This window comes from Aristolochia californica, unplaced genomic scaffold, assembly GCF_029961685.1.
Source record: "Aristolochia californica isolate CCGP_79_NKW_82.1479 unplaced genomic scaffold, dmAriCali1.0.hap1 SCAF_4, whole genome shotgun sequence".
NCBI classification, from domain to species: Eukaryota; Viridiplantae; Streptophyta; class Magnoliopsida; order Piperales; family Aristolochiaceae; genus Aristolochia; species Aristolochia californica.
Genome location: NW_027182103.1, coordinates 44,527,831 through 44,543,057, shown reverse-complemented (window position 1 = coordinate 44,543,057; position 15,227 = coordinate 44,527,831). Strand labels below are relative to the sequence as shown.

Below are 15,227 nucleotides of genomic sequence, written 5' to 3'. Positions count from 1 at the left end.
AGAAACGAGCAAGGGCAAGGGCTTTCTTTTGTTTTTATTTCAGGTTTCGTTTAGCTTTTATTGTAAGATTTGGCTTGAATTTCATCTGGAATATGACGTCTCCCTCTCCACTCTCCTCTCTGTCTCTCACCCTACGATCATCCCTTTTTCAACTTTTTTCAGTCGATCTTCTTTTTTCATATTAATTTCAATCGCCTTAATATATATACACACAAATAAAAATCTCTCTCTCTCTCTCTCTCTAGAGCCAAGAGTCCCCCTCCCACGTATGAAGAAGCGAAGGCTAACTATACTCTCCCATGTGACTCCCCCTGCCCTAATTTCCAAATCCTTTGCCTCATTTTTATTGAAGTGACTAGAACCAAACTAGGATTTCCATCGTACCAATCTGTCCGGACCACGGTTCACCCATGTGACCAGGACCCACCCACTCAGTCGGTGATATGGCAGTGCCACATCACCAATAGATGACACCTTGGCTTGCATGTCATCGTCATCATCATGGTGATGGGGGGCCGGACCACCCCTCGGTTAACAAAACGTCAGTGTCACAAGACTCAACTTCACCCGGCACTTGGCAGTGGCACATGACGGATGATGAAAGAGTGGGCCATGATTGGGGTCTCGGAGGATAGTGCAATCGTATTCGGAAGCCATCTCCTTTGGTTCATGGACTCCAAAGGAACACAATGTATGATCTCCTTGTCTCCCTCACTCGATTGCTTCCGGACAAGCTAGCGTTAACTCAGAGGCCAACTGTATCTACATCTGTACAGAGTAAAAATTGCCTTAAACAAGGACCCCCTCCAAAGATGCTTCCACCCTCCTTTTCTTCTTGCGTCCTGGGGAATAACTTTTGACGCTCCACAACCCCCAGTTTTTGTGTTAAAATTTCAATCAGATACAGTTTACTTTCCACCTTCAGAGATGTTCTTCCATTACTTCGTCCTTTTTCACTTTCCGATGGAACACCCATTTGCTGCTGCAATTCATGTTACTCTCTACTCTCTACACCCAGAATCTAATCACTTCTTCATCTCAGTAGAGCGCAGCGTATGAAGCACGCAGTTCCCCTTACTGACCAAAACTACTTCTGAACGAAGACTCGTCTGGAAATTTTGGACAGGCTCTGAAAGAGATCCTGAATGTGGTTTCAATGCAAGAACTTCTGCCGTAATATCGAACAACAATGCGATTTTATTCAGCTACTTGATCCATTCGTTCCTTTCCAATCGGACTTCCCCAAAGTCCAAACATTCCGTTGCCTCGCTATTCCGATTCTGTTTAATTCTTTTTTTCCAAATATATATAACTTTGACTCTTCTGCGTCTCTATGCTTATTTGATTGTGTTAACTAAAAAAGAGAAAATTCAGAGCATTCATACATCTCTAGTTGCAAAAATGGCTGGGGATAAGTTGACCAATTGATCTACTACAGAAACGAGATTGGGTCAACATTTATATTGGCAAATAGGGGAGTTTCCAAGTCCACGCCCAAGTACTTATTACTTCTTTGGTCGTAATTGCTATCTTATTATGGGATTCATATTTTTTAGTCCCCAGAACTAGTGACTTGCAATCATTTAGGAACGGTGAAGGGAACCCACTTACACGAGACATGTCTCATTCCCCCATCTCGCTAGCATATATTTGGAAGAGAGTAGCCCTAAATCTCATCCATGGACTAGCAATTTTATCCCTATCCTATATGTAACATATGTTTTCTTAAGAAAACTGCACCTTATCTAACAACCCTGATTTTTGTTGAAATGATAACACAGAATTGAGGTAACAAAGAGGTCCAATAAATCAATAGCATTTTGAAAATTTGACGCGAACACATGTTGCACTTGGAAATACACATCTTTGATCACCGATGCTTTAGCACCTAGGGTCTATTTGGAACTCCTAGAAAAGAAAAGGAAAGAAAATAAAATGAGAATCTGACCATTAAACGTTGCTTACATTTAGAAAACATCATTAGTGTGTCCTGCACTTGAGTTAGATTTTAGCAGAGTTTGAGTCAAAATTCTTAACGATCACCACTCGTTTATTACGCAGGACTACGGCAAACTTCCTCACCTTTAATTCGGCAAGAACAGTTCATGTGATGTGTGTTGGAATGGGCCTGTCTTTAATATGCAAGTTGAGTCTTCGCTAAAAGGTCGATCTTTTGGCGCAATGGTTAGTAACATGGTATCAGAGCAGGTCTTGAGTTCGAAATCCGCTCCCTCCGTTTGTTGGTTAGGTGCTTACAATGTGATCCAAATAAATCCCATTACGAACTACCCCTCAAAATTTTGGACCGAAATTTCGATTCCCAGTTCTGAAACGGAAGCTCAAGGGAGATTACACCTTACCTTCTGATGATTTGACATGTAATTATATAAATAATCTTTTGCTTCATCTCCTCCACGATGCTTTTTCTGTACTGTTTTAAAGAGTTCTATTCATGGTCTGCTTTGGTTTAGTGAAAGAGACCAAAGCAAGAAAACATCTAATTCAATCGCTTAAACCCTTTGTTTGATCTCAAATACCTCCGACAATAACCAGCTCCAATACCTGGTTAACTTGCTATTACATATATGAGTTATATAAACCACCCTGGAACTTACTTCTACCTACTAATTCTAATCAAACTATTTCAGATTGTTTCAATTTTAGTCAGAAAACCAGTACGGCGGATCTGTCTTCTCTCTTTACAAACAACATGGAAATGGTGGAAGAACCTTAATGAGGTTTCAAACATCAATTCTCTTGAGGAAATTGAGACATCTACCTTTAAGTCACATGGGTAGTCGCTGAACCGAGAATTGCGAGAAGCCTCACGATGGTCAGGGGACATGTGCAATGAATTCCAAGATGGCTTTACGACCTAACGCGTTAACTTACATTTCCCCAATTTGGCGAAGTGAGAGGGTTTGAAGAAGAATGCGAGTGTCCGTTTGGGAGTAAGAGGCGACTGACTCCAGTGGGTGGCATGAGTGCTGCTGCAGCTACCAAAGGGGGTGGTCCATACCACCATTACAAAGGCCACTGGGTAGAGTTAGGAAAGCAAGGAATGCTGTTGCAGAGCCTCGCCTTTTGCCGTTTATGGGCAGCGCCACTGCTTAAATCTCGCAACTGATAGTGATATGCAATGGAAACTGAGGGTTTCAAGGTAGGTTTGGATCGTTATATCTTTTTTTTCCTGATTTGTTTGGTTTCAGTTCCGGTTCAAGTTATATAGTTGGTGAGGTTCATAACCAACTTTGACAATTGTCCCTTTTGCTCTACTTTTCCTGCTACTCTTCAATTCTCAAGTCTGAACCAACGACCGTATAGTTTTCTGGAACGTGGTTTAAACCCTGGTATTATTGATCTTCTTCTAACGTAAAACTGGTCCGAAACACGGTGATAGAATGGTTTAGAATGTTTTATATAAAAATATAATTTTCTGTCTCTCTCTTTTCTCTTGATTTTCCATAGAATTCATCTCCCATTCAGTAACTTATGACTCTAGATTCCTAGAATATTCAAAACAAAAATCATCTGTGGCTATTTTGGGACATGTTGAAGCACCTTTTTCTTCAAAAAACTTACCCACTACGCTGTTAAAAGCTTTCCATCTTAAGTTCACTGGACAGTTTGGGCTGCGTTCGGAATGCAGTTCTTAAAAGTCTTTCTTTACTGTTCTTCGTAAAACCTTTTTAACCAGGGTTTCCGAAAAGTTTCCCATAAGTTTCTAAGAACCTGTTACCTTGAAAATGATTTACACCAAAAAAATTGATAAACTACAAAAGAAGAAAAGATATAGCAAGTTACCCATTACTGTTATGCTCAACCTTTGGACCATTTTCTTTTTAGGCTCTTTGCAGAGGTTTGTCTCACTGCGGTCGATGGGACACTAATCTTTTACCACTTTCTTTGGCGTTGTGAAGAAAAGAAGCCTCTTCCTGTGCTCATCTTCTCTTGACAGCCCAACTAACAAGAGAATAAAGGAGCCTGCAACTGTTTACCAGAAACGGAAAGGGTTCGTCCTGTTTGTCAAGAATGACTCGTTCGATTTGGATATAATGGGGGACCTCCTTTATCAGAGAATAAGCATCGACGGATGAGAAGATGACTTCCATGTTGGAAAACCATACATTGTATTGGTTGTCGAAAGTGTTCCTTTCATCGCCGCTGATGGGGCATCCGCCCTTGTTTATGAAAGTTCAAATCAACAAAAAGAAGAAACTTTAGACCCAGAGATTTGTGGTAAGCGAGTTTCTGATACGGTTTGCTTTTATTCCTTGGGAATGCGATTCATTCAGGTCGGGTTGGGTGGAACCCATTCCTCTTCGGGAATAAGACTTAATTCTAGCTCCCACACTCAATCATCGGTTCAGAGACGTGGCTACTCAATTTGGACCTCGCTTGATGATTGTTCAAATCAAATATTCTTAAGACGTTTCTTAACTGGTGGTGCTTCTACTTTCTTCTCTATCACCAACTTGTCTTAAGCTAATTTCATGTATTTGTCTTTACCACTAGACATGAACTGCATGTTAATATTTCTGCAAATACTTGGATAAAAACCCATGAAAACGATTACAGGAAGCTTTGTTGCGCCAACAGGAAATTACTTGCAAATGTGTCTCGCAGTGAAGTCATTCGATTAATTTCATCCATTAGATCGAATATTTTCAGCAATGTAAGAAAACGTCCCTTGTTCACACTACATAGGAGTGAAGAGGGAGGCGACAAGATTAGGTCCTAAAGTCAAACTGAAAAATTGCTTTTAGAAACAGAAAGAGGGAATCATATAACCATCAAATCGAAAATAATATGAGAATGAATCATATGGTCGTAAATGCTAGTAATCAGTTCCAAGAATGCAAGGCCATGAATTTATCTCCGCTAAAATGAATTCAGGATGGCAGTTTGCTAACTTGGATATATTCACATCGCTTTCTTGTTCAGCTAACTGGTGGTTTCAGAGTACACTCTCCAGTCTTGAGTCCTCTGGTCTATCAATGTCACGCATGAAACACAGCCCCATTTCCCCTGCAAATGATTTATGATACTTCAACGTCACTGCCTGCACCCTCTGCGTGTAATGTTAAAGATCAGGAGAATAGATGGAAGGTTGTTTTGAGAAAGAAAAGTTGGGTCATTCCTGGCTCCCACACCTTTTTTTTTTTCCGATTATTCCTCTTCTTTCGTTTTCATTTTGCTCCTCCACTTTCGCGTCGCCGCCGCTGAACTGAATCTAAATTTGCCGTCTCTTTCTCATTTCTTGCCGGCTACATCCAGGTGCTTCTTCTGCACTCGCTACTTGTTGGCGTATTGCTCCTGTCCTCTTGATCTTTTCCTGCTCTCCTCCCGCCCTTTTGGCTTTACCAACTTGCTGAGGACCCACCTCTTTCGGCCATTAGCTGAACGTAGCTTTTCTTTACTACTGCTCTTTTCTCATTAGGTTCGAATCTACCATTAATTCAGACTAGCTTTTCGGATTGCAACACGAGCTATTTTGACACAATTTTCTAGTGGACATTGGCAATCTCTGAAATCAGTACTTGGAAACCAGCGCGTCAGTTTTTGTCAATATATGAAAAGGATTCCTTTCCAGTTTCAGTTTCCTCGAGACTGGGTGGGTTCCGACGTTCCGTTTTGTTTTCTCGTTGGTGAGGAAGGACCACAGCTTTGGCTCTTTCCGGTGGCCCTCTGCCATGGAGCATCTAATAATTGACTGTAGTCTCGACTTTTTCCACCGATGAAAGTCTCATTAGTACGAAGGTTCAGAGACTGAAACTTCACATACGGTCTCCAGTCTTACGATTTTGATCAATTTCTTTTAACACGCAGAGCAATTTGTTTTGCAAACCCCTTGGGGCCGTGCACCGTGGTACTCTATGAACCTCACCTTCAATCCTCGGTCTCTTCATATACAGTTAAAAACAATCTAGAATGGCGTTTCCTTCATTAGCCAAGCCCTACTAAGATTTCTCTCTTGTACCCTCTTAGTTATTTGTTTTCTCTCAGACTCATTTTATTGATCCTCTCAATTGGGTATGAGATCATCATGGGGACAGGGGAGCCATGGAAGTAGGAAGGAACGTGCAAGGCTGCAACTTTGAGATTACAGTTCCGGAATGTAATCTTAAAATTAACCCATTAACACTGGAAGACCTTTGGTAATTGTCACATACGACCCAGCAATTCCTAACAGGTAAAAACCAGTCGCACACGTAATTGCACTTTGCAGCATGTTCGCCATCATCTTTCCATCTCCGTCCGAGTGAAATCTCCTAGGAAATCTTCCTCGCTGGCCTTTTCTGGAAAAAGTAAAAGAACCCCATTCTCTTTAAACTTAAATTTCTCCCACTGATTTATGGCGACGTCGGAATGAGAACACTATGAAAAGAAAGATAACGACAGGTGAGCTCACAGCCAAGAAAAATCTGGCTTTATTCATGATGTATGGGGTGTTCTTCAGACTTCTGGCACCCAAACGACAGTAAACTCGAAAGCTGTTTTACAATCAGAAGAAGAAGAAAGAAGAAAAAAAAAAAAACTATTCAAAATCCAGAGGCAAGGCATCTGGTATGGGAAATGAATACGAAGCTTGAAAGGGCAGTGCTCTGCTCTTCCATCACTCGGTCAGTATTTGACTTTCTGCAGTAGGCAACTCTATAGCTCATTGGAGGAGAGGAACTCTAGAAAAAGGCAAAAAAGGCACGAAAGAAACAGATTTGCTTTGGGTGTAAATCTCAGTTGCTGGGCATGTGAAAGTAATCAGTGATGGAAACCTCTTTAACATTTGAGGAAAGACTGGCGAAAAACCTTCTGCACCGTGCAGGCTTGCAGTTTCGGGCAAGCGAGAATAGAGGACCACAAAGGCACCAAAACAACACCGCTACCTTTTTTTCTCTTCTCTGATATTTTTCCCTCTGTCACATAAAAGAAAAAAAAAAAGTAGAAACAATTCAGAGAACCCGTCTCCGCATGTTTCATGAATGTGCACCTAACAGTTTAACTGGATGCTAAACGCCTAATCATGGAAGAGAGAGAGAGAGAGATAGAGAGAGTACGTGAGTTGAGTAGTGATATTTATCGGAACTTGAGGTAATTCCATTTCCTATTCCTCTCCACCGGACAAAGGGAACAAAAACCCTTCCTTCTGAGATAGGATATGAATCAGTTTCCATTATTTTCCGTGGGGTTTGTCAGGGTTAAGCTTTCCAAACTGCGTCTTTAATTCATGACCAATCTCTACTTCTTAACGTGATTAATTAGTTGTGCCTTTAAAATTCCGCATTTTTTAGGGTTTAGGGTTTCAAGTTTTCACTTCTTTGTCGTAAGTGATTAATTTGTTGTGCCTTTGATCTCTACTTCTGAACGAGGAAATCACGAGACTGCAAGAGAACGTGATTCATATTGTCTCGGGTGTGGGTCCTTTCAAGTTTCATCCGACCGGATCACAGAATCCAAAGCCACGTCGTTTAATCTTCAATCCATTGGGCCCCATCTCCAGTCCAAGAGCTTACTTGACCGCAGCCCACACACGAAAGCCTTGCTGCTGTGTCTCCTTTTGTCTTCCTCCCAATCTAGAAAATCTTACCCAAACACACCACGTGAAGAGCAATTTTCATCCGGTGATTACGCAACAACTACAGGACGAAGTTGAAAGCTAATTGGAATGCCAAAATTGGGAGCCCCCATTTGCAAAAACTACTCCTTATATCATTAAAATAAATAAAAAATAAATAAAGAATAAAATAAAAGTTAAGCATTAATAGTGATTCTATGGGATAAGGAAGTTTGGGCTAATAATGACTAACAGCCCAACCCATTGATGGAAGAGAGATCTTAAACACACTAAATAATTAGTAATAGAGAGAATTATTAAGACAAATTGGACTTTTTATACATTAATATGAAATTTAATTGATATGTAATGTCAAAAGGATACAACAACCATGCTGAGTAGCGGTGGCATCGAGCTGAACTAAGCTCGAACTTACATTTGTTAGAGCTTGGCTCGATCTGAATACTTCGAACTCAAACTCGAGCTTGAGCTTAGACTCAAGTCTAAAATTGGAATTGAGCCTAATCGAGTTGGAGTCCGAGCTCGATCCGGGTTCAAGCTCCTATATCCATTTACATCTATAAAAATAAAAAAAATAATAAATAAAGAGAATATTGTGATGACCTTGGTACCATTGAACTTCAAAGTATCACCGTGAGAGTCGAAGACTTTGCAATGCAGCATATTAATGTATAATAACCAGTTTAATAAACAAAAAGAAAAAAGAAAAAAGAGCAAACACCTCCGTCAATAGTGTTTATTTCATTGGCAAACAACAACATTAGATGTTGAGGAAGCCAAAAGGGTTGAACGATCGATTATCTTTGAGGTAAATAAGAGCAACTATCAACCAACTAAAGAGGGAATTGACGAGAGCAATTATAGTAAAGGGTATTTTTGTTAAAAAATCAATAGAATCGGCTCACAATCTAAGAAGCTAAGCTTGAAAAATCTTGAGTTTGACTGACAAACCTTATTTCAAGTTTGAGCTCGAGCCAAACTCAAGTAAAAACTGAACTCAACCAAACTCAAATAGTTTGGATTGGTGCCACCCCTAATGTTGAGTTTCTCAACTTGATACATGAAGCCTTTGAATAAGTCATTGAATTAACTTGTGTTAACTATGACAATGTCGATAAAATTTTACAAAATTTTACCTTATTACCTGTTTACCGCTTATTAAATGGAACAGAAATTAGGAATAATTATACATACTGATTACTTAATAGGCAAAAGAGGCAAAAGACCACTTGCACCTCTTCACTCTCCCAACCCATATTTCTCTTACCTTCTCAGCCCATTATCCATGTTACTTTTATCTTAGCACTCTCATGCCATGGGCTCGCCATTTCAAGGACTTCATGAATACACACCCCTCTAAGCAGGACCTTGAGGGTGGGCAGCCATCCTTAACCGTGGTGCTAGTTTTTTTTTTATTATTCATCTCTCTTTAATTATAAATAATTTCAATATTTTTCGAATTTACTTATTTATTTGTATGCTTTATTAAATAAGCTACATATAAATAATTTTATTGTGTTAAATCCAATATTATAAGATCTCGGTGAAGCGATGGAGTAACCATCGATTCGATTGAATAGATGCCGATGTCATAATAAAGTTGCTCAAAATAAAAACTTTAAAATCTATACGGGGAAAGAAATCTACCTTGATCTTCGTTTATAGAGGACAGGGGCAGATCCCTGCACTTTCGCACACCGAAGGAGATGGTGCCGGTTCTTCCCATGCCAGCAGCAGAAGGGAGGAGGAGAGGGGCTGGCATTATTCTTTTCTATTTCTTGGGATGTGATTTTTTTTAAATCATATATCTTTGAGATAGAAGTTATGATAATTTTTTAGTTCAGATTTGCTAGACAGTAATTTAGGAGCAGAGTGAATACCTTTTAATCACACAGAGAAAATAAATAAGACTCATCTTTCCTTGCTTCCGAGTTTCGGGAGCTGGCCGAAGCAGATAAATGGAGGCGGCAAGTAATGCGGGAGGTTGGACTAAAAGTCTGCGAAATCTAAAACGCTGGTCTTGGCAAGCACCTTGTCTGAGATATAATCTGGACGGTAATATCGTCGACATCCCAGTCGGTCGCGTCCCTAGTACAGGTATTTCTGGTGACGTGAAAAATGTACCCGGAGTCCGTGAGCTCTTCGGTCCCGGTACGACATCTTCAAACGGATCGATGGAAACTAGCTATTAAGGCCACAGAGATGATGAGGATGGGATCCTTGAGAGGGTCGAATGTCCCGCGGAAGTGTAGATGCGGTCCCAGGAGTTGAAGGAAACGGGAGATGCTGAAGGAGGTAAAGAAAGAAGCCAAGAAGGCAGCGACAAGAGGAGAGGGCTGAAAGCAACCGATTAGACTGGAACGACAACAAACCGTATTCAACAACTAAAGGCAACGATTAGACCAAAAGCTTAGATGAATCTATACAATTGGTTGGGATTTAGACCGACCAACTCCATCGTCTCCTTGGTCAATAACATCCCATGAATCACTCCAAGTTCCTTACGATGTTGTTAGATCGGACTAGTTGCTTGTATAATGACGTGATTGGATCTAACTGAATCTAGTTTTGTCGAATCTAACCATCGGTTCCCTTTCGTTTACTTCAGAAGGGGCTCCACCCTACGCGTCGTGCCAAAACAAGAGAGGGTGGGAATCTCTTCATCTCTTATTTATCAATTGTGTCGGGAGATTTATTCCTATCATTCAACTCGATTATCAGATTCTTGTAAAAAAGCCAGTTTGCTTATAGAACCAAGGTACCCATGAACGTTTTTGTATTTTTTCATTCAATTTACACAGAAAATACATAGAATACAGTAAATCATTCGCTGGTATTCGATATAAACTTAGATTCATGAAGAGGGAGCCCATTATAAGAACTTTTGATGACTTCAGCGTTTCTTTGCTTCCCTTTCAGCCTGCACCACAATTGTTTCTAGTAAGAACCTTGTGGACAAACAGAAAACAGCAATGCTACGAATAAATAAATCTGTTGCAGAGTTTTCCAAATCGGAAAACGGGAAACAAAATTTAAAATCTATTCCTCTCTTGTTAAAAGATGAATACCACAAAACCGGAGAAACTGAAAGATTGATGATCAATGGGAACATGGAGAGGAAATTTTTTGAAAAAAAAATAAAAAATAGTGCAAACAAAAGCTTCTGGGAGTCAAAGTTCCAGTTTACTGAATCCCTTGGATGTTCTCATAAAAGATGTACTCACCGCTTTGACGACCCTTTCGAACGCATCCGACCCATATTTCTCGATGTACCTCTCAACCGATTTTCTGGCATCCAGGGTCATCATCTGTAAGATCTTTCTTTGGCCCTCTGGATACTCTGAGCTCACAAGGCTTCCAATCTTTACGTACTTCCTCACAAAGTTTTCATAGATGTACGCAGCTCCATTAAAAATAGGTAGCACCAGCCATAAGCAAAACAGCAGCTTCATGTAAGGCCAAACTGGAAACCTGCCAAAAGTTAAAAAAGTACAGGAGGAGCAGGTAAGGAAGCAGGGATAAGGGTTTTCGCCAACAGCTTTTTGTCACATGAAACTATGCAGTCTGTACTGCTTGTTACCATCTCAAGAATCTCCAAAAGGAAAGCTCGAACAATGTGATCAACGAATACAGCACCCAGTATGTCAACCATTGTTGGTCGTCCAAGGTGGAGGGGCTCTCTATTGCTCGCATTGATGCATATCTGCCAAAGAAAATTTAACGCACTCGTTTCAATTCTTAAGCTGATTGAAAAACATTTAACATTAATTCTGATCTGACCGCCCGTGATTTTGCAACTTACAAAGGATAGAGTAACATCAATCCTGGCCTGTTCCAACCACACAAAAATATCGTCAGCTTCTTTCATTTTGAACATTGTGAAAATAGCATAATTAGATGCATATATGAACTCGGTCCTTATTCTCTCTCTACTTCTATTTTTTTTTTTTTAAATTCCATGACGCTTGAAGAAGAGGAAAAAAATTGTACTGGAATCTGTCATGATTTTATTATAAAAAAAGCAGTGGAAAGCAGAAGAATGCGATAGAGAGAAGACGCCACTATAATTGTTCCTAGTCGAATTAATTTTCAAAAACACAGAAGAACCAAAAGGCCTTCTTTTCTTACCCGACGAGCGCGTCGAAGTGCCTCGCTATCGCTCCAAGAAAACCCATGTCTGGAAGCTTCCGATTTCGAAAAACTGAACCGTTGGGAAATCGTTTGTTGGATGAAGAAACGAAAATAAGCGAGGGTGTTTAAAAGGGGAGGGAGGGTTCACCGTGGAAGGAAGGCATGTCTAATAGACTTGATAAAGTCTTCTTTCCTGTGACAACAAGTAAAAGAGCGGTGAAGTTGCAGAAAAGCGATGAAAAGAAAGGAACTTCATGGCGTTTGGTATCACCTCCCTGCCGTCCGCAACAAAAGCAGAGGAAAACCACTTGCAGTTGCCAGTCTCTTCAGTCGGACTACGCAAAGCATAAGCATCAATGACCTCATAGACCAGACAAAGAAAAGAAAGTAAGAGCTCGCTGGAAACGAAATTCTATATATGGACACGTGACAACGACAGAATAAAACTAGGAAAACATGCTTAATTATCAGAATTGAATAAAACAGGAGAAAGTGCGAAATTCAATGTGCATTACCGTCAGTCACCATAAAAAGAGATGAGGCACTAATTTTCACTTTTGGAGGAGAAACCCATCAAAACTCGCAGTTTTTTGCCCTTTAAAGATGGAACCTTTTTCCAGGTTAGGTGCACCTGTAGAGCTCTTGTGATTGAAAAAGTATGTTGTTTGACCAGTTTCCTGGTTCCTACTGTATCACTCACTTTTGAAGCGGTTGACAGGAGAGTGCCTGCTTTACGCCATTAATGTAGGCAACAGTAAGCTTCAAAATGTTTCTCCTTTTTCTGCTTCACTTTCTGATTTCTACAAGGCGGGCATGGCAAGCTTTTGGCATGGGAGAAGGAGATATGATCGGCCCGCGAGAGAAGAGCCAGCTATGCAAGGGGGGGACATTGTGTTTACAGTTAGGAACAACCTCTTTTAGTTTCTCAGAACAAGAATCCGTAAGAATAATCTTCGGCCCATAAAGTGTACGGCAGAAGATCATAAAGTAGGATCAGGATTAAGGAGGTACTGCAAGATTCGAATACGAAACGATTGCCTCAAATGACCATAGGATCATTTCAGTATTTTCCAGTTTACTACTGTAAAAGGAACCTGATCATATTACTCCGATGTTCTCTGCGACAAGCGAATGGTTAATAACTTCTTTCTGTCAAACGGTCGAGTTAATTTGGGTTCCTTCCCAGTCTGGGCTATCTGTATCTCCTGTCAAATCTTATCATGTAATGTTGCATTCTGCTCTTCTTTTTTCACAAAAAAGAATGCCTCACAATATAAAGGCCTAGTTGCCGAAGATGGCTGTTCGACAAATTATTGCGGTTATGCAGGGAAACCCAGCTATTATGCATTTGGTGATCAAATTGATCAACCCAGAGTTTAGCCAAATCGGTGCTACCAAAACTTGCTTGGAGCAGCCCGGAAACGAAGTGAGAGAGAGAGAGAGAGAGAGAGAGAGAGAGTAACAAAAATCCAAAAGTGTTTCACCGCTTTTCAGATTATGGGTTCATCGAGTGCGGGAATTCAAAGGGGAGAGAAAGAAACATAAGGTAATAGCCGAAGCGTCAAAAAGATCATTTGCAGCCACTGCCACTACTCCAAATTATGAGATTTTCAGTTCTCCCCCAAGTTTGAATAAAACCGTCTCCACATTTCTATTTTTCTTTTGGAACAAATTGTAATCCCAGTAAGATTTCATCAAAAGATACTGTTTCTTTTGATTGACAACCGCCCTCCCCTACCAATTAGACGCCCCACGTCTCTCCTTTTCTTGATCTATCTCTTTTATGGCCATCATTACCATCTCAGCAGTTAGTATATTTTAGAAACTTTTCGAGGGTGAAAAAGTAGATCCTCGATAGCTGCCCTTCTTCTGTAAAAGTTTGCATTATTTTACTGGAAAACATCACCTGTTTGGTAGCCTTAGTTATGAAGTATTAAAGTTAATTATGCTCTCTCCATCCTCGTACTCTCCGGATGCTTTCTCTCCCCAACCCACCTCAGCTCCCAAAAGAATAGATTAAAATCTAGTGACTTTCCTCACGCTGTCAAGTGCGGAAATTAACTTGAAAACAACCAAAAGCGATTCTCAAGACCTCAAGCAAGCACCACTCTGTTAAACAACTCGATCCTGTGATTCGGGAAAGGAGGAAAGAATACCGACTGGAAAAAAAAAAAACAAACATAATCGAGAAATCAACGATGGGTCCGTTGTGCTGAACTGATTGGAGTTGTTGGTGATTGGCAGTAGAAACAAATGTACCTCTCTCCAAAGCAGACTGAGAGACTCTCCCATCGCCTCTGGAAAAGAAAAGAAAGGCCGGAGAATGATTATAATGAAGGGTGGATTCATGGCGTGGCTTCAGAGTTCAAATCAGTTAAATGCTTTTTAAGGGGATTTGAATTGCAAGCGAGTTGCAACTCGTAAAAGAAGGGAAAAATATATTCGTCTGCGAAGAGGGAATGACTGCACGTGAATGGTTGCTGCATCACATCAGTCTCTTCCTATCATGTCACTTGACATGAGACCAATAACATGCATGGAGAAATGATGGCAATGGTATGTTCAATGTATGGCATGAAAAAGAGGAAAGAAAAAAAAAAGCTGTGTCGAACTGGACGACAGCGATTCTCCGCCTAAAAAACAAAACCCAATTAAATATTAAAAACAATCGTGATATCGACTTTTGGGGAGGGAAATAAATGAGATCGTACACCGGAAAGACGAAAGTAGCCCTGATTGTCGCACGTACGTACGGATGACTGATCTGCTCTTGCAGGCAGTTGGATCTCTCGACTCCGCATCATTGATACGGCCAACGTAGATAAAAATGCAAACAAACATTCTGTCACTCTGTTGGGGGTGAGGATCAGTCTAATCTCTCCTGTAGACGACCAGCTTTATATCAGTAAAAAATCTCTATCAACTCGATTTAAAGAAACTCTTCAGTTTGAGCGGCGACATGGGTTTCGTTCACGATCCACCAGGCTGAGAGCCCGTCGTCCCGTTTTGCCTCCTGGCTGTTTGGATTAAAACTTCAGGGGATCTCGATAGATGAAGGAGGCAGGAGGAAGAAGAAGATAACTGGGAATCCAGGATGAGTAGAACATTGCGGTAGCTCATGAAGGGAGCTCTCTGGTCCCATGAAAGGAGACAGAAAAGCGTGAACTCTGTTGTTCGAGGGAAGACGCGAAAAGAGCAGACATACACGAAGGTGTGTAGTCTCCAAAGGAAGCGGAGACCAGCAAAAATCTCTCCTGTCTTGGATCCCGAGAGAAGTAGCCAACCTCGCCTGAAACAACGGACGCCGTTGTCGTTCTCGGCAATTTTAAGGTACTTTAGATGTTGGACTCGTCGTCGTTGTTGCATTCAGAAGTAGAACAGTATCGAAAATATCTTTAGAAGAAGATACATTTTGTTGTTCAGATGTATGTGATACTCGAATAAGCATGTCTTATTGAAAAAAAAAAAAAAAACAGCACAAGAGATTAGAAAATAATTAGCCCGGAAACTTTTAATTTATGCA

General features: G+C 40.6%; 1 protein-coding gene across 1 annotated transcript; it reads right to left on the bottom strand.

Moving 5' to 3' along the window:
* Window positions 1–10,332: 10,332 nt before the first annotated feature.
* LOC137963517 (HVA22-like protein f) lies at window positions 10,333–12,058 on the bottom strand. The gene is made up of 7 exons (XM_068810629.1): window positions 11,976–12,058; window positions 11,853–11,897; window positions 11,702–11,774; window positions 11,376–11,402; window positions 11,154–11,276; window positions 10,798–11,044; window positions 10,333–10,493 (listed from the first exon to the last, which is right to left on the bottom strand). Exons 2-7 carry the CDS (start codon window positions 11,866–11,868, stop codon window positions 10,467–10,469), a joined length of 513 nt encoding a protein of 170 aa, XP_068666730.1. The 5' UTR covers window positions 11,869–11,897; window positions 11,976–12,058; the 3' UTR covers window positions 10,333–10,466.
* Between the last annotated feature and the right edge of the window lie 3,169 nt (window positions 12,059–15,227).